The sequence below is a fragment of the Panthera leo genome, chromosome D4 (assembly GCF_018350215.1).
Source record: "Panthera leo isolate Ple1 chromosome D4, P.leo_Ple1_pat1.1, whole genome shotgun sequence".
In the NCBI taxonomy this organism is placed as follows: Eukaryota; Metazoa; Chordata; class Mammalia; order Carnivora; family Felidae; genus Panthera; species Panthera leo.
This window is the reverse complement of record NC_056691.1, coordinates 14,164,635-14,188,833: the sequence shown is the minus strand read 5'-3', so window position 1 is coordinate 14,188,833 and position 24,199 is coordinate 14,164,635. Positions and strand designations below refer to the sequence as shown.

Genomic DNA, 24,199 nt, shown 5'->3' with positions numbered 1-24,199 from the left:
TGGCACTCAAGAATATCTAGTTTAGCCTTTTCTTTGTTAATAGAGGATCAGAAAGGGCTCTTTGTTATACTCTCTCATTTGTTCCAGCAGGATGTCTCTATTATCTCGTTCTGCTGTTTGGCACATGCGGTAATGTCTTCAATAGCACCTTGAATCATGTTCTCTTTCCTTTGTCATGGAGCTTAAGCTTCATCTAAATAATTACTTTTGTTCAGAAATCAAACCCCGCTAACCAAGTGTTTTTGACAGACACACTGACTCAGAATGTTCTTTGCCCCGTGTAAAATCAGCATCAATTCCTGATTAGATTCCCTTTCTGTCCCCATGAATTTGCAGGTCGTTTGGGTCCTGGGAATGCTTATTGATGGCTTCTCTAATGACAGCATTTTATGTTTAATGGGTTTGGTGTAGTTTAGAGCAATTTGGGGGTACCCTTATGACTGGGATCTCATTCATTGTTTTGGCAAAACATGAGGGGAATTAATTACAAGGCTATTGAGTGAAATCAGGTGACTCTGAGATGCTCTAGTTATTACGGAATGGGAGAGGTTGAACACCATCTTTCTGAAACCATTCAGCACATCTTATTTATCCAGAGTCATTGCAATAAGAACATTATATAGTAGCATAGGATTTCTTTTCTTTCTTCCTTCCTTCCTTTCTTCCTTCCTTCCTTTCTTCCTTTCTTTCTTTTTTCTTTCTTCTTTCTTTCTTTCTTTCTTTCTTCCCTCCCCTCCCCTCCCCTCCCCTCCCTCCCTTCCCTTCCCTTCCCTTCCCTCCCCTCCCCTCCCCTCCCCTCCCCTCCCCTTCCTTCCCTTCCCTTCCCTTCCCTTCCCTTCCCTTCCCTTCCCTTCCCTTCCCTTCCCTTCCCTTCCCTTCGCAAAGTAACAGAATAGGGTTGCATTTAAAACTTACTCTTTCAAAAACTTACAAGTGCTTACTATAAAAAATAAAAACGACTGACATGTGTGTGTGTGTGTGTGTGTGTGTGTGTGTGAGAGAGAGAGAGAGAGAGAGAGAGAGAGAGAGAGAGCTTCTCTTAGATAAGAATCATTTGTAGTGAACTTCTGCTTGAAGAATTCCTGAAAATATTAATGTGCTGTATTCTTTTAGACTCAGCTCAGTTCGAGTTACACCCTTGCAAATCAGAAAACTGATTTCTTTGGAATTCTTGCTTCTCAATTGTTTTGAAAGACACATTAGTGTAACGGTTAAGAGCCAGAACTCTAGCGTCCTGTTTTTTCCATATAATAGCTAATTAACCTTTCTCAGGTGCAAAATAAGGATAATGGGAGATACACAGATTTGTTGTATTAAATGCATTAGATGAGTGTGGCGCCTGAGTGGCTCAGTTGGTTGAGCATCCAACTTTTTTTTTAATGTTTATTTAGTTTTGAGAGAGACACACACACACACAGAGCATGAGTGAGGGAGGGGCAGAGACAGAGGGAGACACAGAATCCGAAGCAGGCTCCAGGCTCTAGGCTCTGAGCTGTTAGTGCAGAGCCTGACGCGGGGCTTGGACTCACGAGCCATGAGATGATAACCTGAGCCAAAGTCGGACGCTTCACCAACTGAGCCACCCAGGCGCCCAAGCATCCAACTCTTGATTGTGGCTCAGGTCATGATCTCATGGTTCATGAGATCGAGCCCTGTGTCAGCTTCCACATTGATGGCTTGCTTGGGATTGTCTTTCTCCCTTTCTCCGCTCCTCGGTGGTGCGCTTTCTTTCTCAAAATAAATAAATAGACATTTAAAACAAATGTATTAGATGAGTAGTACATGTAAGATGTTTAGAATAGTGCCTGGCGTAAGTACTCTGAGCCAGATTTTTTTTTTTTTAGTTATCCTAACCATAATATTTGAGTGCCTATTTTTTAAACAAATTTTGAGGATTTAAAGAGATTGTTTAAAAATGACATTCAGTTGAGTGAGTTTGAAGATCTAATTGGCTTTACTTAATGATTGATGAATCAGGCAGCATCTCATGTTAGCAGGTAGAGAGGGGCTTCGAGGAGCTGTACCAAATGGAAGGCTTTTACAGGCAGAGGGGGCAGAAAAAGTTTTTGGCAAAGAGTGTATTGTTTCAGGCAAGGTATCTTCCTTTGGGGGAAGGCAGTGCTTTGTCAGGCAGATTACCTTGCCAGTGCTGACCAGGTTGGTTAAAGGTTGGTTAAAGGTTGGTTAAAGGTTATATTCCTGAGAGAAGCTGAACTGCAATTGGGTTCGTTGTTAAGTCTCGGTTTGCTGACGTGGCCTTAGCATAAGTGACTCCATTTTGGGCCTGTTGTCTCTCTCTCTTTTTAAAAATGTTTAATGTTTATTTATTTATTTTAATGTTGATAAAGAAAGAGAAAGAGAGAGAGCAGGGGAGGTGCAGAGACAGGGGAGGACAGAGGATCTGAAGCAGGCTCCAAGTTGACAGTGGAGAGCCTGATATGGGACTCGAACTCTTGAACCATGAGATCATGACGTTAGCTGAAGTCGGACACTTAACTGACTGAGCCACCCAGGTGCCCCAAAGAGCCCGTTGTCTCTTTTTAAACCAGCTAATGTAGACATTAGGTTTTCTCACTAAATGAACTCATAGCCTATAGTTAAGTAATAACAGGTAGAAATACTTAAGTTGCTTCACTGAAAGAAAAATCTGTGGGGAAATCGAACACCTAAACATGAAAGCTTGTCTATTGGAACTTGTTAGGGCCAACTTACGGTCTTCATATGATGCATGGACTTTAAGTTCAGTTTGAAGGGCTTATGGTAATGCTCCTCAAAAAGTGTGACCACTTGCTTTAGTGTCACCAGGGTGTGTTTTAAAAATGTAAAATCCACGGCCCTCTGCACCAGTTGAGCTGGAATCACTGGAGTGGAGAACCGAGGAATCTACGTTGTTAACAAACATCCCTGGTGATTCTTTTTTGTACAATGAAAACTGAAAACAGTTGCCTCTGAAGAGCGGCTCTCAACCAAGTTCTTGCTAGAATTACTCAGGTGACATTTAAAAGATAGAGATGCTTGGATCCTGACTTGATTGTTTGGGGTGTGGCACTGGGCATTAATGTTAGAGGGTGATTATAAGGTGCCACCAGGGTCAAGAAGCAGGAGCATTACGGGGCGCCTGGGTGGCTCAGTTGGTTGAGTGTCTGACTCTGGCTCAGGTCATGATCTCAGGGTTCACGAGTGCCAGCCCCACGTCGGGCTCTGTGCTGACAGCTCAGAGCTTGGAACCTGCTTCGGATTCTGTTCTCCCTCTCTCCGCCTCTCCCCCTTTCGTGCCCTCTCTCTCAAAAATAAATAAAACATTACACATTTTTTTTAAAAAGCAGGAGCATTAGAAAACAATTGGTGGTTATATCAGGGATGTAGGCTGACTTGGTATTTTCAAATTCATTACAGTGGTTACCAGGGAGGAATGGGCAATTCTTGCTTAATGGCTGCAGAGTTTCTGTGTGGGATGATGAAAAAGTCCTGGAAATGGATGGTGATAACGGTCGTACAACCGCTGAAGGCACTTGATGCCCCTGAACTGTGCACTGAAACGTGGTTAAGATAGCACGTTTTATGTTACGCGATTTGGCCACCACCAAAGACGCTTAATAAAACCATCACAATTCTCACATTTCTGAACCGTAATTTTCTTCTTTTCGCAGTGACAGTGTATCATGCATGCCACTGATTCCAGGGGACACCCCCCTGCTTTCCTGCAACCTCAGAACGGAAACGGCCATCGCTCGTCTGGCTATGTTCCCGGGAAGGTTGTGCCGCTGCGTCCCCCTCCTCCTCCAAAGAGCCAAGCTTCAGCCAAATTGACCTCCGTCAGACAGGAAGCCCGGGCCACCTTCGCTTTCTCACCTGAAGAGCAGCAGGCCCAGCGAGAGAGCCGAAAGCAGAAGAGGCACAAAAATACTTTCATTTGCTTCGCCGTCACTAGTTTCTCATTTTTCGTTGCACTCGCGGTCATTTTAGGCATATCCTCAAAATACGCCCCAGATGGTAAGTGTGCACGCGTGGACACGCACGTGTACAGATGACCCAGTGCAGGAGAAGGAAGAGGGAAGGAAATAGCGGAATGAAATTAAAAAGAAAGCCTTGTGATATCTTCACTTGGCTCTAGCGAATGAAAGTATAATTAGAGAACAGGAGTTGTAGCTGCTTATGGAAGCAATTGTTAAAGGAATCCGTGGACATGACACAGTTAAAGGATTGCCCTTCCTGCCCATTCTGCCACTTTGGCAGAATTCTTCCTGCGACTTCATCCTTTGTGGTGGGTATGATTGTCTGACTGCCAGAGGTTTTTAGTGATAAAAATGACTAAGTGTAATGGTAAAACTACATTTGTTCTTTTTTCTTTTAAGGTTTCGTTTTTTTTCTCTTTTTATTTATTTATTTTTTTAACGTTTATTTATTTTTGAGACAGAGAGAGACAGAGCACGAACAGGGGAGGGTCAGAGAGAGGCAGACACAGAATCCGAAACAGGCTCCAGGCTCCGAGCAGTCAGCAAAGAGCCCGACGCGGGGCTCGAACCCACGGACCGCGAGATCATGACCTGAGCCAAAGTCGGCCGCTTAACCGACTGAGCCACCCAGGCGCCCCTAAGATTTCATTTTTTTTAAATGTTTATTTATTTTGAGAGAGAGAGCTCACACGTGTGAGTGGGGGAGGGGCAGAAAGAGAGGGAGAGAGAGAATCCCAAGCAGGCTCCGTGCTGTGAGTGCCAAGCCTGACATAGGGCTTGATCCCATTAACTGTGAGACCATGACCTGAGCCAAAATTAAGAGTCAGACACTTAGCCGACTGAGTCACCCAGGCGCCCCTAAGATTTCTTTTTTTTTTTATTTAAAAAAAAATTTTTTTTTAATGTTTATTTATTTTTGAGAGAGACAGAGACAGAATGCGAGTGGGGGAGGGGCAGAGAGAGAGGGAGAAGCAGAAGCAGGTTCCAGGCTCCAAGCTGTCAGCACAGAACCCGACGCGGGGCTTAAACCCACGAGCTATGAGATCATGACCTGAGCCAAAATTAAGAGTCAGACACTTAGCCGACTGAGCCACCCAGGCGCCCCTAAGATTTCATTTTTAAGTAATCTCTATACCTAGTGTGGGGCTTAAACTCACAACCCTGGGATCGAGTAACACTCTCTTCCAACTGAGCCAGCCAGGAGCCCCTACGTTTTACTAAAAAAAAAAAAAAAAAAAAAAAAGAGTGAAAATACTAAGATTTGTGTTCTGTGGTTTGAAACCAGCTGGGAGACAGAGAGACAAAAAGAAGCTTCAAATATTTTTGAGGAACAATGTTTTTCCCCAAAGGAAAACATCCATTAGGAGTTTTAAGTTCCAATACATTTATCTAAAAATCACTCATTACTTCATAGTTAAATATCATGTGGGAGGTTTTAATTTTTTATATGGTCTTTGCTTTTCAAGTTGGTAATATATCAATACTTTGAATGGTTTTGAAGAAATTCATTGCCCAGTCGGCCTCAATATAGTACCAAGAATCTCATGATAGAATCCTCATGATAGAACCTCATGATAGAATCTCATCCATCAGTCCAAAAATCAGAGGGCTCAGGACTGTCTCAGGAGAAGCAGACCATAACAATGGATTGGGCACCATTTTTGCCTGTTTAAAAATTTTTTTTTTTACTATCTACAACAGATTTTTGTCAAATTAGGTGCCTCCTTAAATGAATGTAACATTTGAGAAACACTTCATCACTTATAAAACTTACAAATACTATTTTATTTAGTTTCCATGGGTGCTTTAGGGGTTTTATAGGCTTGAAAGTCCTGGGAAAGATTGTGTCAATGCTTCTAAGAAAATAGACCTGAAGTAAAGGAGATGTTCAGGGGCGCCTTGGTGTCTTGGTCGATTAAGTATCTGACTTTGGCTCACATCATGATCTCATGGTTCGTGGGTTTGAGCTCCGCACTGGGCTCTGTGCTGACAGCTCAGAGCCAGGAGCCTGCTTTGGATTCTGTGTCTCCCTCGCTCTCTGCCCTCTCCTGCTTATGTTCTGTCTCTCTCTTTCTCAAAAATAAATAAGCGTTTAAAGAGAGAGAGAGAGACAGAGGGGTGTTCATAGCAATGTCTTTGCTAACCAGACCAGTAGATCACATAATGAATTTGTGACACTGCTCTCTATTGATTGGCTCTTAGCATTGACTTTCTCTCCCCTTTTCTCCAGCAGAATAACCAAGTTCACTGCCATTGATTCATTCTTCCCAAGTAATCTGCAGTAAGGAGATGCTAGATTCAGGGAAAATCAGAGGTGAAACCTCTGGCTTTAATTGACCTTTTAATATTCCATCTAAGACATTGAATTACTGATGTGGTTCCTTTGAATCAACATTCCTCAGCTTCACATTTTGGCAGTAAAAGTGCAGAACTTCAGTGGAAATATGTGGTATGCTGACATCTTCCAGGGTCCGCCTCGCTGTGGTTATTGCTGTTCCAGAACCTTGATAATGCACCCACAGCTCAACAGTGGGCAGCCAGAAAGGCAGGGCCGCTGAGCTATTTGTCAGTCCTTTCTGCAGACCACGTATTTTCTCATTAAGTGTACTTTACTAGAGGGAAATAGACTAGGGTTTCTGGTGATGGTTCCTGAGGAAGCGTGCTTCCTGGGGAATAATTTTAAAAGATGAAGAGAAGTTATATAACCATTTAGTGGGCCCTACATGTCAACAGACCAGATTTCCTTCTCAGTAGCTGGGTACAGGCCTGTTGTCTGGGGCATACATTTGCTTGTGATATATCATCATGGGGAGTTCCAGCTAGATGTTTTATGGGAAGACAGAAGTTTAAGGAACCCTTAAAGTCAGAACACATTCAAGAGAGTTCTTGTTTTCTTTTTTTCTTTGAATCTTGATTTTTTTTAATTTTATTTTTTATTTTTTAAAATTTACATCCAAATTAGTTAGCATATAGTGCAACAATGATTTCAGGAGTGGATTCCTTAGCTCCCCTTACCCATTTAGCGCATCCCCCCCCCCACAACCCCTCCTGTAACCCTCAGTTTGTTCTCCACATTTATGAGTCTCTTCTGTTTTGTCTCCCTCCCTGTTTTTATGTTATTTTTCTTTCCCTTCCCTTATGTTCATCTGTTTTGTCTCTTAAAGTCCTCATATGAGTGAAGTCATATGATTTTTGTCTTTCTCTGACTGACTAATTTCACTTAGCATAATACCTTCCAGTTCCATTCTACGTAGCTGCAAATGGCAAAATTTCATTCTTTTTGATTGCCGAGTAATACTCCATTGTATATATATATACCACATTTTCTTTATCCATTCATCCATCGATGGACATTTGGGCTCTTTCCATACTTTGGCTATTGTCGATAGTGCTGCTATAAACATCGGGGTGCATGTGTCCCTTCGAAATAGCACACCTGTATTCCATGGATAAATGCCTAGTAGTGCAATTGCTGGGTCGTAGGGTAGTTCTATTTTTAGTTTTTTGAGGAACCTCCATACTGTTTTCCAGAGTGGCTGCACCAGTTTGCATTCCCAAGAGAGTTCTTGTTTTCTTAATGGAAAGAGACATTTAAGGATTATTTCTAGTATAATAGTGATGATGACTGATTTATCTGAATTAAATATTGGTGATTATGAAACTTCTCTGAGAAAAATTCCATGAGAAATTGCCAAGGACTTAATGGTTAATTGCCAAGGTCTTAACCAGCGAGGCTAATTGTAACTGCAGGAGTTACTGTCAAAGAGAAAGCGTAAGCCTAGGTCAACCCCAGTGCTTAGAAATAAGATGTTTGCCCTGAGTGTTGTGTAATTCAAAAACGAGGAATCAGAATTTTCTTTCTATAAAAAATAATGTCTTCATGCTGCACTCAGCCTGTCTACTTTTCCTCATGCTTCCTCAGGCTTTTCTCATGTTATTTCCCAACATGCACCTTCCACTTTCATACGATTCCCAAGTACACCTTCCTTGCCTGTCTCTACTTTGAGTTTAAACGTGGGCTCTTTTAACTGAGCAGCCAATGGACTTGGACAGCAAGGGGTGCTTGCTTCTCCCACCTTCGTGCTCCTCTTATTTAAGTACTGTCTGCCCTTTGGGGGTCCAGGTCTAGTGTCCCTGTGTTCCATTGGAATAACTGCCTCAGTTATTCCAGCCGACCCCTCTGAGCTCATTGGCACATCAAGTGAGTACCACATTGTTCAATATGGAGTTATTTCCTACCTGGTGACTTTTCTCCTAGTAGAGTATAACCTTTGCAGTTCATTCTATGCTTAATAGAGTTCATTCTATGCTTTATAAATTTTACAATAGCTAGTACAAAGTGAACACGTTGATCCTCAGTAAATATGTGGTCATTAGTTGATCGAAACCAGTGTGATTCCTGCCCCTCCCTCCCCCTTCTTCCAAATTATAGCAGCAGCTGAAGGTCTCTTGCATTAAATAGCTGTTGCAATGCTTTCATGTTTTCCTCGTCGCCGATTCAAGAGTCACATTCTAATTTAGTAAAGAAACACAGCATGTCCAGTAAACCTCATTTCTTTCTTAAGGGGGAACTTGAATATCACTCAACTTGCTGAGTCATCTTGGATTTGACTTCTCTGATCTGTAGTTTCCTCATCTCTGAAAATGAGAAGTCATGTCTTTGGCCGTCTGCCTCTGGCAGTTTCATTGGGAAAGCGCACATGTCTGAAGATAGCTGGTATTAGCTGCTGCCTCTGGGGTGATAGAGGTGCTTTTATCGCCTATGCTATGCTTCACTGTGCACAGGGAACTTGGGAGGACCTGGTAGACGTATTAGCAGTTTCCAATTTTTACTTACCAGTATGTTGTGAATACTGGTTTTCTAAAACACCTTCCTAGTGTAGGTCTGAGAGCAATTCACAGTTTTGTTTTGTATTGTTCATTTATTTCCAGAGTCGATGATTCAAGGAACTCCTTGTTTACCTTGTAGAGTTTGACCCAAACCAGATGATAGTGACTTAGTTTCATGGTGAAACTTTTTGAAGGTGTTGAAGTAGAGGCTTTGACATATCTGCTGGGTGAAACGGGATGGGATTTCCATCCTTACAGCAGGAAGTTAAAACAGGTCCGCCCATCCCTTGCAAATTGCCGTAAATGATAGTAGAACTTGGATCTGGCTAAAAGCATTCGTGAATTTTGTTCCATTGATGGCTACTGATGTTGCATTGCTTGTAGAGAATTGCCCAGATCAAAACCCACGTCTCAGGAACTGGGATCCAGGACAAGACTCTGCCAAGCAAGTTGTTATCAAGGAGGGAGATATGTTCCGTCTGACGTCAGATGCCACGGTGAATTCTGTAGTCATTCAGGATGGAGGTAAAGAAAGGTCCCTGCCTATGGTAGCCGTGAGGTTACCCCTTCCTTTGATGTTTTTAAATTTTTTTTTAAATGTTTATTTTTGACACAGAGAGAGAGACAGAGCATGAGCTGGGGGGGGGGGGGGGGGGCAGGGGGACGACAGAGAGAGAGGGAGACACAGAATCGGAAGCAGGCTCCAGGCTCTGAGCTGTCAGCAGAGAGCCCGATGCGGGGCTCAAACTCACAGACCGCGAGATCATGACCTGAGCCGAAGTCGGACGCTCAGCTGACTGAGCCACCCGGGTACCCCAAAACAGGCTTAATTTTCTAAACAGACTCGTAATGAATTTTTTTCCCCAACTCAATTGCAGAAGAGTTTTCCTAATCCTGCAGTAACTGCCTTAAAGTAAACTCTATTTCTCTGTATCCCAGAGAGATGTTTCAGAGGTTGGCTTACACTAGTGTTGTTCCTTGCAGGATTGCTTGTATTTGGGGATGATAAAGATGGATCCAGAAATATTACTTTGAGGACTCGTTACATCCTGATCAAGGATGGTGGGGCGCTTCATATTGGAGCAGAAAAATGCCGCTATAAATCCAAAGCGACAATTGCCTTGTATGGCAAGTCAGATGAAGGTGAAAGTATGCCAACATTTGGCAAAAAATTTATTGGTGTGGAAGCTGGCGGGACACTGGAGATCCACGGGGCGCAGACAGTATCGTGGACGTTGTTGGCGAGAACTCTGCATTCCTCGGGCTTGACCTTTGGGTCGTATGCCTTTGAAAAGGACTTTTCTAGAGGCCTCAATGTGAGGATCATCGACCAAGACACGGCCAAAATTTTGGAAAGTGAGAAGTTTGATACCCACGAATACCACAATGAGAGTAGACGGCTTCAGGAACTTCTGAGAATCCAGGATCCAGGCCGGATTGTTGCTATCGCCGTTGGAGATTCGGCAGCCAAGAGCCTCTTACAAGGAACCATACAAATGATCCAGGACCGGCTGGGAAGTAAGCTCATCCAGGGACTGGGCTACAGGTGGGCATACCTTTTACTTTCCCTCCCAGCTATGCGTTTGAGTCTGTTATCTGTGTGACAGGAGAGGGGGCTGGAGAAAGGGACACATCGCTCCATAGACTGTCTCCAGTCGTCAGAATGGCAGCTACCGTTTCCAGGTCTGGTTACCTCGTGCTGTGAAACGACGGGATGGAGGACGGGACGCTGGTTAGCAAAGCTCTCTTCTTGGCTTTGGTTTACGAAGCACTTTGTGAACTGTAGCACTAGGCTTGTGAAAAGTTAGGTACGGAAATGTGGTACTGAGAACTTGGCAGGCAGTTCAAGGCCAGTTTACTTCCCTCTTTCGTTACCTTTTGAAAACCACATGAAACAGGCTCGTTGGGGCCCCGATCCCACGCTGAGGTGTGAAAGTTATCTGAAAAGCCTGTGGAACACGCACGGTTTTCTGTTTCTTTTTCTGGACTCCTCTGCACGCTGGTTTGAGTCCGTCGGCTTGATTGGCGCAGGCCTGTGGAGCCCTGGCACGTGTGAGGGAGCGACAAGCTGGAGGGGCCTGGAAGCCCATCCGTGAGCAGGATTCATTTCTCCTGCCGATGGCTCTCGTGCCGTGCTCTGGTTACCGTGACTTCCTAACGCAGCCCTGAGTCTGGGGGAAGTAGCTGGCTCCGCTTTCAATTCAAAAAACGGAAGTTTTAATCCTGCTTACTGTTCTTAGTGAAGTTGGAGAGTATCTGCTGTGAAAAGTTAAGAAGACTTTAAAACTCACATGTTGACATGATCTGGTTATTTTTTCCTTGGATGGTTGAGTGATACAGTTATTATTTTCCTTTGATTGGGTGTTGGAATGGGATATTATCTGTAGAATTTCTAGAGAAAGTTAAAGAAGACGAAATTAAAGAAGAAAAGTGTGTGTAATGCTTTTTAAAAACAACTTAATGCTTATTTATTTATTTAAATATGAATTTTATTGTCAAATTGGTTTCCATACGACACCCAGTGCTCATCCCCACAGGTGCCCTCCTCAATACCCATCACCCACTTTCCCCTCCCTTCCACCCCCCCATCAACCGTCAGTTTATTTTTGAGAGAGAGAAAGTGAGCGTGCGTGAGCGGGATAGGGGCAGAGAGAATCCCAAGCAGACTCCGTGCCCAGAGCAGTGCCTGGTGTGGGGCTTGATCCTGTGACCCTGGGATCATGACCTGAGCCGATATGAAGAGTCGAATGCTCAACCCCAGCATCCCTGGTGCCCCTGTAATGCTTTTTAAATCCCTTTTATTCACCCAGGGAATATTGAGATGCCGAGTACTGGGTACCCACAGGTGCTTAGATGAAAGAACACAGCCTCAGAGCCCTTGTTCAATCCGGTGGAGAAACACACCAAACTAGACAGTGAGACCCTTGCTGACAGGCTGTAACGGGAGCGTAAAATAGAGGGAGCCCCCAGATCGGCCTGGGGAATCTGGGGAGGCTTCCCAAAGGTGAGACACCTGAGAGGAGTGTAGGAGGATGCTGTGTAGGCAGTGGGAGGTGGAGAAGAGCAGGAGACAGGTTTTTTAAAAAATTATGATTTTAAATATAATACACATGCAGAAAAGTGCCAAAAAACAGGAATGCAGAGTTTAATGACTTATCACAATGTGATACCTGGATAGCCACCCACCAGGTCAGAAATAGAACAACTGCCAGTGGCCTGGCAGTGCCCTTGCTGTTTCCTCCTTTTCACCAATCACTCTCTCTGTTCACCAAAGGTCACCATGCATCTGAATTTGTGGAGAATATGAAAGTTTAGGTTTGCCTCTTTCTGGGCTTCATATAATATATATTAAAAAAAATTTTTTTAATGCTTATTTATTTCTGAGAGAGAGAGAGACACAGAGCATGAGCAGGGGAGGGGCAGAGAGAGGAGACACAGAATCGGAAGCAGGCTCCAGGCTCTGAGCTGTCAGCACAGAGCCCAGCCTGGGCCTCGGACCCACAAACCATGAGATCATGACCCAAGCTGAAGTCGTATGCCCAATTGACTGAGCCACCCAAATGCCCCAATATATATATTTTTAAATTTGTTTATTTATTTTGAGAGATGGAGAGAAAGAGAGAGAGCAGGGGAGGGCAGAGAGAAGAGACAGAGAATCCCAAGCAGGTTCCGAGATGTTAGTGCAGAGCCCGATGCTGGGCTCAATCCGACGAACCGTGAGATCGTGACCTGAGCCAAAGTCAAGAGTCAGACACTCAACGGACTGAGCCACCTAGGTGCCCCTGGACTTCATACAAATGCAAGCAGACAATGTATCATCTTCTGCATCTGGCTTCTTTGCTCAACTCTATGTTCCTGAGTGTTATGTATGCCTGTACTACAGTGTATTCACTGCTGGACATCTGGGAGGTTTTCCACTTTGAACCTCTGCGATAAAAAGTGCTTCTCCAAATGTTCTTTTATCCATCTCTTGAAACCCATGTGTATATATTTCTGTAACTTCTAGACCTAGCAGTGGAAACATGATCTTTTGCAAAGTTAGACACCTGCTTGTTTCATTACCCATTAATGCCAGGATGACGACTTCTGTTTCTTTACTCCATTGTTTCTCTGGATTTGTGTGGTCATTAGCTATGAATATTGCATTTGACCTTTTTTTGTTTCCTTTCCCTCCTGGTTTCTAAATTCCCCTTAAAATAGTGCTGCTGATTTGACAGAGGGATTTGGGTTGTGATCCTTTGCCAGTGTTCCATTGCTTTGACATTATCTCCAATGCACATAAGCATACGCCTTTGAAGATAATGTTCTGGTGCGCTGAAATTTTCCTCAAGTGGAGGAGGGAAGTAGGAGTGTTTTGGAGATAATGTCAGTAGAATAGAGCATTGTTTTATAGTTGCTGAGGCAGTTCTGGTGAATAAAGGGAGTCTCTGATATTTCTTCTCCTTTCCTCTCACATAGGAGATAATAAATTGAAACATTCTGCATTTGATTCCTTGTGCAGTGTCAAGGAATATAAATAGAGCTATAAAGCATAGTCAGCTGAAAAGTAGCTAATCCATGCCAGGGCAGGTGTGGAATTTATAAGGATGTAGGCATGCTTTGGTTGACTTTTATCTGTGAGTATCCAGCCATCTGTCTGACATAGATTACATTCCACACACACACACACACACACACACACGCACACACACACACACACAATTTTCACCCCCCGGCCCCCAGAGTAGGAAATTGACATTTTTCTTTCTGTGTTTTAAACCTGGAGTCTTAAGGCACATTTTTTGGCTTTTTGTCTTTGTTCTTTTTTTATTTTGGCCACAAGTCTGAGCAAGTCCCTGGAATGTTTATTACAGAAACAAAATGAAATTAAATGGAATTTTCAAACACAGTTGCTTTCAACAAAGAGATGTAAAAATGTAAATCTGTTGGAGAGTGATTATACAACTTGGATTTAAGCCTATTAAGACACCAGTAACCTATTGGTTCTCAGTTTTGCACTCCTGAGATTTTTATTTTTAATTTTTAAATGTTTAAGGGGCACCTGGGTGGCTCATCAATTAAACATCCGACTTCGGCTCAGGTCATGATCTCAAGGTTTGTGACTTTGAGCCCTGCATCGGGCTCTGTGCTGACAGCTCAAGGGCCTGGAGCCTGCTTCGGATTCTGTGTCTCCCTCTCTCTCTGGTTCTCTCCTGCTCATGCTCTGTGTCTTTGTCTCTCAAAAATAATAAATAAACATTAAAAAAATTTGAAATGTTTATTCATTTTTAAAGGAGAGAGAGACAAGTGTGAGTAGGGGAGGGGCAGAGAGATTGGGAGACAGAATCCGGAGCAGGCTCCAGGCTCTGAGCTGTGAGCACAGAGCCCATCGCGGGGCTTGAACCCACAAGCTGTGAGATCATGACCTGAGCCAAAGTCGGACGCCCAACTCACTGAGCCACCCAGGGGCCCCTGCACTCCTGAAATTTTTAAAAATCCCATGCCCAGGGCCCACCTAGAAATTTTTACATCAGAATCTCTGAAGGATGGGCCCCCCCACCCCCTACTCCCCGCCAGGCATTTGATGTGCAGTCAGGGTTGGTGACTAACTCAGGGGTTCCCAATGTGGTCCCCAGACCAGCAGCTTTAACATCACCTTGGCACTTGATAGAAATGCAAATTCTTGAGGGATGCCCGGGTGGCTCAGTCAGTAGAGCTTCTGGCTTTGGCTCAGGTCATGATCTCATGGTTCATGAATTTGAGCCCTCCATCAGGCTCCCTGCTGTCAGCTCAGAGCCTGCTTCCATGCAAATGCTCTGGCCCAACCCCAAGCAATCTGAGAGTGGGGCCTGGCAATCTGGTTTGACACACTCTGGGTGTTCTGATGCACATCAAAGTGTGAGAACCACTCTCCAACTTAGTGTTTCTCAAGTCTGGTTGCACATCCCAGTCGCCTGGGAAACTTTAACAAACCTAATAAGGCCACGCCCCACCTGGAGAGATGATGATGTCATCAGTCTGGGCTGGGTCTGAGCACGGATGGACTCCTAAATCTCCCAGGTGCCTCTATTATGCAGCCAGATTTGAGAACATTGCCGAGAGTTCAAAAGACAGCAGGCGATACTCATTTTATTGTTCATTTTTCTTTTCTGTCTTTTTGAAGTTTTCATTTAAATTCCAGTTAGTTAACATTCAGTGTAATATTAGCTTCAGGTGCACAATATAGTGATTCTGCACTTCCATACATTACCCAGCAGCGCTCATCACCGTAAGTGTGCTGTTTAACCCCAATCATTGATTTCACTCATCCCCCCACCCACCTCCCTCTGGTAATCATCAGTTCATTCTCGGTAGTTAAGAGTCTGTCTCTTGGCGTGCCTCTCTCTAGTTTTTCCCCTATGTTCGTTTTGTTTTTCAAATTCCACATATGAGTGAAATCATATGATATTTGTCTTTCTTTAACTGACTTATTTCACTTAGCGTAATACTCTCTAGGGGCATCTAGAGTTCAATTGGTTGAGTGTCCCACTTTTGATTTTGGCCCAGATCATGGTCCCAAGGTTGTCCAATTGAGCCCAGTGTTGGGCTCTGCGCTGAGTGCGGAGCCTACTTAAGATTCTGTCTCTCCTTCTGCCCCTCTCCCCTGCTCACGCGTGTGCACACTCTCTCTCTAAAAAATAAAAATAAATAAATAAGCAAACAAAACTCTTTAAAAAATACTCTCTAGCTCCATCCGTGTCATTGCAAATGCCAAAATTTCATTCTTTTTAATGACTGAGTAATATTCCATTGTGTGTTTGTGTGTGTGTGTGTGTGTACATATATATATATACCAAATCTTTATCCATTCATCAGTCATTAGACAGCTGGTCTGTTTCTGTAATATGGCTGTCGTAGATAATGCTGCGATAAATATCAGGGTGCCTGCAATACACATTTTAAAAGAAGGGAAATACATGGGTTTGTGCCCAGAATGATGTGTCAAATGGGTGTGTATTGAGGAGGGAAGACAGTGATTAATCTTAGTGCCAGTCGTTGGTATTTCACCTGTTACAGAGCTAGACAAACAAGGATTTAAAGTCCAGGTGCATTTCCTTCTGTGAAGTCGGTTACTTCAGTCAAGGTTTAGACTTACAACCTCATGGTAAAAGAAGTAGAGGGATTGATACAAATGAAATACAAGCATTTAGCAGCACCTGACATAACACGTGTGTCAGGGATCTGGACTGGTACCATGACAAATAAGGCTCATGGTGTTTTTCCTTCTAGGCAAGCATGGGCTTTGGTTGGTGTCATTGATGGTGGAAGTGCTTCTTGCAATGAATCTGTGAGGAACTATGAAAATCACAGCAGTGGAGGGAAGGCTCTTGCCCAAAGAGAATTTTATACTGTGGATGGTCAGAAGTTCACTGTGACGGCTTACAGTGAATGGATCGAAGGTAAGCAAGTACAGTTTAGACTAAGACATTGGTAAGTATTGTGAAAGACTGTTTGGGTTTGGTTTTTGGGTGGTATTGTATTCGAAGGACAGTCTGATTAGGTTTCTCAACTGACTGAAGATGAAACCTATGGTTTCCCTACTGTGTTTGATCAAGAACTCAAGAGTTCTCGCTGGATGGGAGAACGCCCTGTTCTAGTGCTCCACTCCCACCTGGACTTTGTTCTTGATTCTTGAGTCATAAGGTGTGGTTAACCATTGGAAATGGATTTGTTGGGGCGCCTGGGTGACTCAGTCAGTTAGCGTCCAAAGTCTTGATTTCAGCTCAAGTCATGATCCCACGGTTTATGAGATCGAGCCCCATGTTGGGCTCTGCACTGACAGTGCGGAGCCTGCTTGGGATTCTCTCTCTTCTTCGCTCTCTGCCTCTCCCTCTCTCTCTCTCTCTCTCTCTCTCTCTCTCAAAATAAATAAATAAGTATAAATAAGTAAACATTAAAAACAAACAAACAAAAAGAAATGGATTTGTCTCCTGGATTTGGTACCAGTTGGACCAATCTAAATGTGACAGGGTGAGCTGCCTTCGGTTGTGCTCTGTGACAGTGAATGTGATTTTGTACTTTGGATCTTCTCTTCATGTAGACATGTCAACAAATATTACTTTTAGACACAGGCTGTACAAACAAACCTCCCGTTTCCTTAGCAGTTATTCCTTGATCCAACTAATACGTATGTCTTACAAATAGATCAGAAAACACAGAAAAGTACAAAGTAAAAATTAAGCTTTAATTCTGTCATTCAGAGATGATTATTTTTGTGCACATAATCTAGTAATTTTTATCTTGTATACATTTTCTTCTCTAGTGTTCATTTTGTTTTAACCTGTTTCCCTCTCTTTAAATAACATTTTATTCAGTTATCTTAAGTCTTTACATTTTCTTTAACATGATTTATATTTGAATCCACCTTTTAGAAGAAGTATAATTTATTAAATAATGCCTAGCACTGGGTGTTTTGGGTACTCCTGACTTGTTTCTTTAAGGATGTTTATTTACTGGGGCTCCTGGGTGGCTCAGTCGGTTGAGTGTTTGACTTTGGCCCAGGTCATGATCTCCCGGTTTGCGAGTTCAAGCCCTGTGTCCGACTCTGTGCTGACAGCTCAGAGCCTGGAGCCTGCTTCGGATTCAGTGTCTCCCCTCCCCCCCGTCTGTCCCTCAAAAGTAAACATTAAAAAAAAAAAGGGTGTTTACTTACCTATGTCGCTGCCAGATTTTTTGGCGCCCAGTATGGATTGGCAGCCTCTTGTACTTGCCCTCCGCCTTTCTTTTCCAACCAAATAGTATGCCGAAATTAACATGACATGAGTAATTCAGAAGTGCATTATTACCCATAAAGGTTTATTTTAGGGCTCACGCCTCTGTTTCAAGCAGCAATGTAGCAAAATGTTTACTTAGATGGATTTCTGCAGACAGAATGCCTGGGTTCATCATCCAGCTCTTTCCCTTATTGTGTGACTTTAACTTCCTAATCTTCGGTTTCCTCATCTCAAAAGTGGGGATAATAAGAGAAACGACCACATAGGGCCGCTGTGAATATCACGATGTGAAGGATGTGAAGTTCTTCGCACAGCGTGCATAGTTAGCATACGGTTTTAGCTCTTTTAACGGCAATCCATACATGACTTGGGTTATAACCATGTATCTTGTATCTTTGTAATTAAAGGGAGAAAGTCTTTTGCTCTAAAATAAACAGGTAAATAGAGTTCCTGGTATGTAACAGAGACTTTGACTGTTGCTTCTAAGCGGCCTTCCGGGTCTGGGGTGAGGAAATGGTAGCTGTTACGGATGATGATGCAAGAATCGAGCCTCAGCTTTCTGCCTCCAAGACTACTTTTCTTTTTCTTTTTTAAGCTTATTTATTTATTTCAAGACAGAGAGAGAGAGTGGGGAGGGGCAGAGAGAGGGAGAGAGGGAGAGAGGGATCCCAAGCGGGCTCCCCACTGTCAGCATGGAGCCCGATGTGGGGCTTGATTCCACAAACCATGAGATCATGACCTGAGCTCAAACCAAGAGTCAGATGCTTAACCGACTGAGCCACCCAGGTTCCCCAAGACTACTGCTTTCTACCCCATCATGGTTGCCTCCGGCAAAAAGCATAGGTGGATGAGAAGCATTTCTTAGCAAGAATTTGAACCTGCATGAAGGGTTTAGTGGAAACGCTTCCAGTGAGAGTTCATGCAGAGGATAATTACTGACAAACCTCGAGTCAACATTTCCTCTGTGGAAAATTTTGTTTTCGTTTCCACATTCTCAGTGACTACTCATTTCTGGAAGAGGGTACATTCTAGCTATCGTAGGATATTGAGGCCCGTGTTTGCAATGACTCTTACTTTCTGGAAGAGGTGGAAATTCTCTCCAGGAAGCAAGAAGGATGAGCATATTTCCTCCCTTATTTCCAATTCACTCGTGTTAATGGGAGGAAATCTTAGGCAGGATTTTCATCTAAAGCTAGGAAAAAGTGAGAAATTATTGAATAATGCAGATCTTTCCCATCTAACTTTCTGACTTTTTTCTTTAAAAACAAATTCTAATGATCTTTTAAGTTGAAATGGATTTGTCTAACAGGCCTCTTTTTTAGAAAGCATTTTTTAAAATTTTGTGTGAAAAAAGTTAATGTTTCTTAGTTGTTTTTTAGGTAAATTTTTGGGGGTAAAATCTGAAAATTTGGTCAGTGATAATCATTGTTGTTGAGCTTCTTGATTGTCTTTGTGTTTACCCTGCCTGTTGGGATTCTTGGAAAGGCAGAATAATAAAGAAGTTAGGAAACTGGACTCTGGAGTTAAATGAGCATTCATTTGTGGGCTGTACCATTTTTTTTAGCTGTTCTCCAGACTCCCTGACTTCTTTCAGATTTCTTCATCTTTAGTACACAAAATGGTTTCTGCCTCTCAAAGTTGTTTATTTTTATTTTTAATTTTTTTCAAGTAGGCTCTATGCCCAATGTGGGCTTGAACTCATGACTCTGATCAGGAGTTACATGCTGTATTGACTGAGTCAGCCAGCTACCCCTCTCAAAGTTGTTTTGATGAAAGGTTTTTTTTTTAATAATTTTTTAAATGTTTACTTATTTTTGAGAGAGAGAAACAGAGTGTGATGGGGGAGGGTCAGAGAGAGGGAGACACAGAATCCTAAGCAGGCTCCAGGCTCTGAGCTGTCAGCACAGAGCATGATCCAGGGCTCGAACTCACAGACCACGAGATCTTGACCCAAGCTAAAGTCAGATGCTTAACCAACTGAGCCACCCAGGCGCCCCAATAAAAGGTTATTTATTATGCGAGTGAAGTCCCAGCGACTATCGGCTGTTGTTATTAGAGTCATTATTACTATTTTTATTTAGACCAAATTACTTTATAGGCTTTAGTATCTGGATGCAAGAAACACATAAAAAAGAAAGCCACTTTACATTTTTTAAGGTACTTTTCTTTTGGTACTTTGCAAAAACAAATGCATGGTATGTTGGCATCTCAAGGAACAGAATCTAAGACTTGTTACGGCCAGGTTCTATCAGGAGAGCTGGCTCAAGATTGTAAGGATGTCTGTAGTATTCCTTGTGCCCTGCCCGAATGTCCCTCTTTTTGATTCCTCTAACTTGAGTAAATAAATGTGTTTCTTCACTCCTGTCATTGACCCATGGTGTCAGTATCTTAAAGTAGCCCCCGAATAGTGTTGTGGTTAACTGGAAGGATGGTTGTGGAGTACAGATACGAGTGCACAGATACCTTTGCGATGCGCTGTTTTTCCTTCTCCACCAGTCGCATGAAGTGGCTTGCATCTAGTGTGTATACATTTGCATTAAATCGACCTTTGGTTTGTGGCAGATTTTATCACAGATGCTTTAGAGCCAGGAAATGCTTCTACACTTGGTTGCATGTAAAAGAGTAAGTTAAGATGTTGGATCAACTTTTCAGGTTTTGTCTGCGTAATTGGGAATCAAGTTTGAGTTTTAAAAGGAGGTATTAGGAGAGATCAGTGATTAGTAGTCCCTGGGTTGTGTAGACTGCATAGTTGATATAGTCACAGGGAAGGAGCCAAGTTGGACAGGGGATCTATCATGTGACCTCTGGGGGACATTGCAGGTCATAGTGGGAATGTTCATCCCTTCAGCAAAAATCTTTGAGTTTGCAAGAGGAGTGAATACACAGGTGGACGGACTCTGCTGCCTTCACAGATGTAGCTTCCAAAGAAGGGAGCTATTCTTCCATTGGAAAGGTATGGATAACACCAGAGGGAGCACTAGAATAAGGATACTGGAGAAAGAGGTTGCTTCCAGCAAGGATGTTTGGGAAGTCTTTAAAGATTAGTCTGATCTCGGGGCACCTGACTGGCTCAGTCGGTTGAGCTTGTGGCTCTTGATCTTGGGCTTGTGAGTTCGAGCCCCACGTTGGGTGGAGGTTACTTAAACTTAAAGAAAAAAAAAAAAGAAAAAGATTTGCATGACTTTTGTAAGATGGATAGTATCTTGGTTGGTGAATTAAGAGTGGAAGGACGCTGTAACTGAAGAATGAAGCTTGAGCAAAGGCACAGAAAAGAGAGATTGCCAGAGGCAAGCTTTTATTCTTTTTTTTTAATGTTTATTTTTTGGGAGAGAGAGAGAGAGAGTGTGTGAGCAGGAGAGGAGCAGAGAGAGAGGGAGACACTGAATCCGAAGCAGGCTCCAGGCTCTGAGCTGTCAGCACAAAGCCCGATGCTGGGCTCGAACTCGTGAACTGCGAGATCATGACCTGAGCTGAAACCAAGAGTTGGGCGCTTAACCGACTGAGCCACCCAGACACCCCAGTTTTAGCACTGAGTTGAAGTATAGCAAAAGATCTGGGGATCGAGAGGCTTCTTCAAAATTATAAAAGAAATGGTACCGAAACGTGACATTTTCTGTCTCATCATGGTTCGGGGTGCTGGGGCTCTCTACCCTGGAAGTCAGGGATGTACATGTTCATCTTTTTATTAGTAGTATCTGCGGAATGACTGGCACATGGTTAGCACTGGTGAAATCATACTGACTTGTGTCTGTCTTAACTTTTGATGTGAATCAGTGAGAAAATTGATTTTAGGGGAAAAAATGCCTATGATGTATCATTTTCTTCCTTGCTTTTTCCTTTAGGTGTTTCTCTTTCAGGTTTCCGGGTGGAGGTTGTGGATGGAGTGAAGCTTCATCTGCTGGATGATGTTAGTAGCTGGAAACCTGGAGACCAGATTGTGGTTGCAAGCACAGACTATTCTATGTACCAAGCAGAGGAGTTCACTCTTCTCCCCTGTCCAGAGTGCAGCCGTTTCCAGGTCAAAGTCAAAGGTATCCGACTGCTTAGAATGCTTCTTGGCAAACGCTCTTCTCTTGGCTTTGCATTCCCGGGTCCCCTTCCACCACTCCCATCCCAAGGCATTATCACCATCACCATCATCATCTTGATATCGAAGATCTTAACAGTGGGGTGCTTTGAACACTAGATCCCAGAGGATGTTAGATAAAAAGTATAGTACTCATTGAACAGTAGTGTTGCAGGCAAATTAGTATTTTGTGCTATTTCTTTGTTAAAAAAAAATTATAGATATATTTATATTTATATGTATATGTATATATATAGCAACTACATGGATTGTTTTTTTTTTCTCCGAGATCATATCCAACTTCTTGTTAATTTTCTGCTATCAAATAATAATAATAATGCCAATTATCAACTGATTCATATTTAAATAGAAGTCTTTCTCTTCTTAATTAAAAAAACTAATCTCATGGGGCACCTGAGTGGCTCAGTTGGTTGAACTTTGGACTTCGGCTCAGGTCATGATCTCGCAGTTCGTGGGTTGGAGCCCCACGTCGGGCTCTGTGCTGACAGCTCAGAGCCTGGAGCCTGCTTCACATTCTGTTATCTCCCTCTCTCTTTGCCCCTCCCCTGCTTGTGCTCTGTCTCTCTCTAAAATAAACATTAAAAGAAAATTTTTTAAAAAATCTCATGATTTTTGAGTGCCTACTTCCTTGGCAAAACAAAAACAAAAACATTTCACTAATACTTAAAATAGAACCAAAAAGGTATTTTCGTACACTACATTTTTTAAATCACAGTCTTGACTAATGTTTTTTGAATGAAAGGAATATGCAGTGAGATCCGTATTGTAAGCCATATTTAGGAAGAGGGGCTGACATTTACCAGCCACTTATCCTGAGGCAGGTAATAGGCAAAGCTTGTTCGTGTGTTTCCTTAATTATGGAATTTATTATTCATTTCACTTATTTACATCATTTTCCTTCTGTACTCAAGATTATATACAATTATGATATAAAACAAGAGAGCTTACAGTACCTATTTAATAGGCACACACTCATGGGTAATTTAGAGCTTTGTGGTTTGCTTTAAAAAAAAATAGGATGATTGGCTCGCTTGGGACTTGGTCTCTGCTTCACTCAGTGTTGTACTTTTCCTTCTTGACACTATAGAGCATAAGCGGAAAACAAAACCCAAAAAACTATGATACCATCTGGCATTAATTTTGTTTGGAAATTCCCACTCTTGTTAACAAGTCTACATGATAATGAATCTCCCACGATCTTAACTGCTTGATTTATTTGTATTTTTCCTTCCTGAGTTTATGTAATAAAAACATCAGAGAAAAGCTCATTATTAAAGGGTTTCTAGACTTCCAATAAAGGTGGACATTTAAAAGAATGCTTATCAATATTAAAATAAGATATTTTATTTTATGAAATGTTATAAAATCTTGGTAATGTTTGTACTGCTAATGTTTAAATGGATGTTACTTTAGCTTTGAAGTAAAAGCAAAAACAACTTGAGACCCCATTATCAACATCTACAAAACCATTCCTTTTAATCTGGATTCACTATGCATTTCATTCTTCATGTGTCCTCAAGGGATTAGAACTAGAGCATATGGGCAGGAACCAGAGAGAATGAAAGAAAGAGAGAGGGGGTGGATACTTAGGTAGATTCCAGAATATTGGTGCCATCCAGGAGAGGATTAAGCTCCTTGTCTGTGTGTGGTTTTGACACTGAGGATCTTTAAAAGCCTTGCTTCCTTATATTCTGTGGTTAGAGGACTGTCTTTTTGATATGTTTCCTGTTTTCTTTTTTTTTTTTTTAATATTTTTTGTCTCTTGTCCACATCAATCAGAAGCCCCTCAGTTCCTGCACATGGGTGAGATCACTGATGGTGTAGACATGAGAGCAGAGGTCGGAATTCTCACCCGGAATGTTGTGATCCGAGGAGAAATGGAAGACTCATGCTACGCTGGAAACCAGTGCCAGTTCTTTGATTATGACACCTTTGGGGGACATGTCATGGTAGGCAAAAAGATTTAAGGAGCTCCTTGCTTGCTAAATACATGTTTGAAAAAACTTCCAAGTTTTGAATTTTTTTGAATTTTTTTTTTTTTTTTTTTTTTAGAGAGAGAAAGACAGAGACAGCATGAGTTGGGGAGGGGCAGAGAGAGGGGGAGACACAGAATCCGAAGCCAGCTCCAGGCTCTGAGCTGTCAGCACAGAGTCCGACGTGGGGCTTAAATTCACAAACCGCGAGATCATGACCTGAGCCCAAGTCAGACACTTCACCAACTGACCCACCCAAGCACCCCGAAAGTTTCAAGTTTGGGGATGAGATCTATATGGATATTAAAAAGGAATTGTGTTTTCTTTATTTAGTGACAGTGAGGAGATTTTTCAGAATTGAAAGAGAAAGTTATATCTTCATTTAGTTGATCTGGAGCCATAAACCATTTTGTCCCATGAAGAATTAAATCCATTTACACTGAGAAGAACCACATAGAGATAAAAAAAACAAAGAGTCTTGGTATCCATGCATGCAATCTCCATGTATGAGGGCGTCTGGGTGGCTCAGTCGGTCAAGCATCCAACTCTTGATTTCAGCTTGTCACAATCACACAGTTTGTGGGTTTAAGCCACACATTGGGTCTGCGATGATAGCATGGA

General features: G+C 42.6%; 1 protein-coding gene across 2 annotated transcripts in view; it reads left to right on the top strand.

Moving 5' to 3' along the window:
* Positions 1 to 24,199, top strand: part of CEMIP2 (cell migration inducing hyaluronidase 2) — an 85,180-nt gene that overhangs the window by 16,244 nt on the left and 44,737 nt on the right. For both annotated transcript variants that reach the window (XM_042914119.1, XM_042914118.1), the window contains exons 2-7: positions 3,651 to 3,993; positions 9,171 to 9,311; positions 9,771 to 10,332; positions 16,035 to 16,204; positions 21,361 to 21,549; positions 23,385 to 23,554. In XM_042914119.1, coding sequence (XP_042770053.1) covers positions 3,663 to 3,993; positions 9,171 to 9,311; positions 9,771 to 10,332; positions 16,035 to 16,204; positions 21,361 to 21,549; positions 23,385 to 23,554 — 1,563 coding nt within the window. In that variant the 5' untranslated portion in view covers positions 3,651 to 3,662. The remainder of the gene's footprint in view (positions 1 to 3,650; positions 3,994 to 9,170; positions 9,312 to 9,770; positions 10,333 to 16,034; positions 16,205 to 21,360; positions 21,550 to 23,384; positions 23,555 to 24,199) is intronic.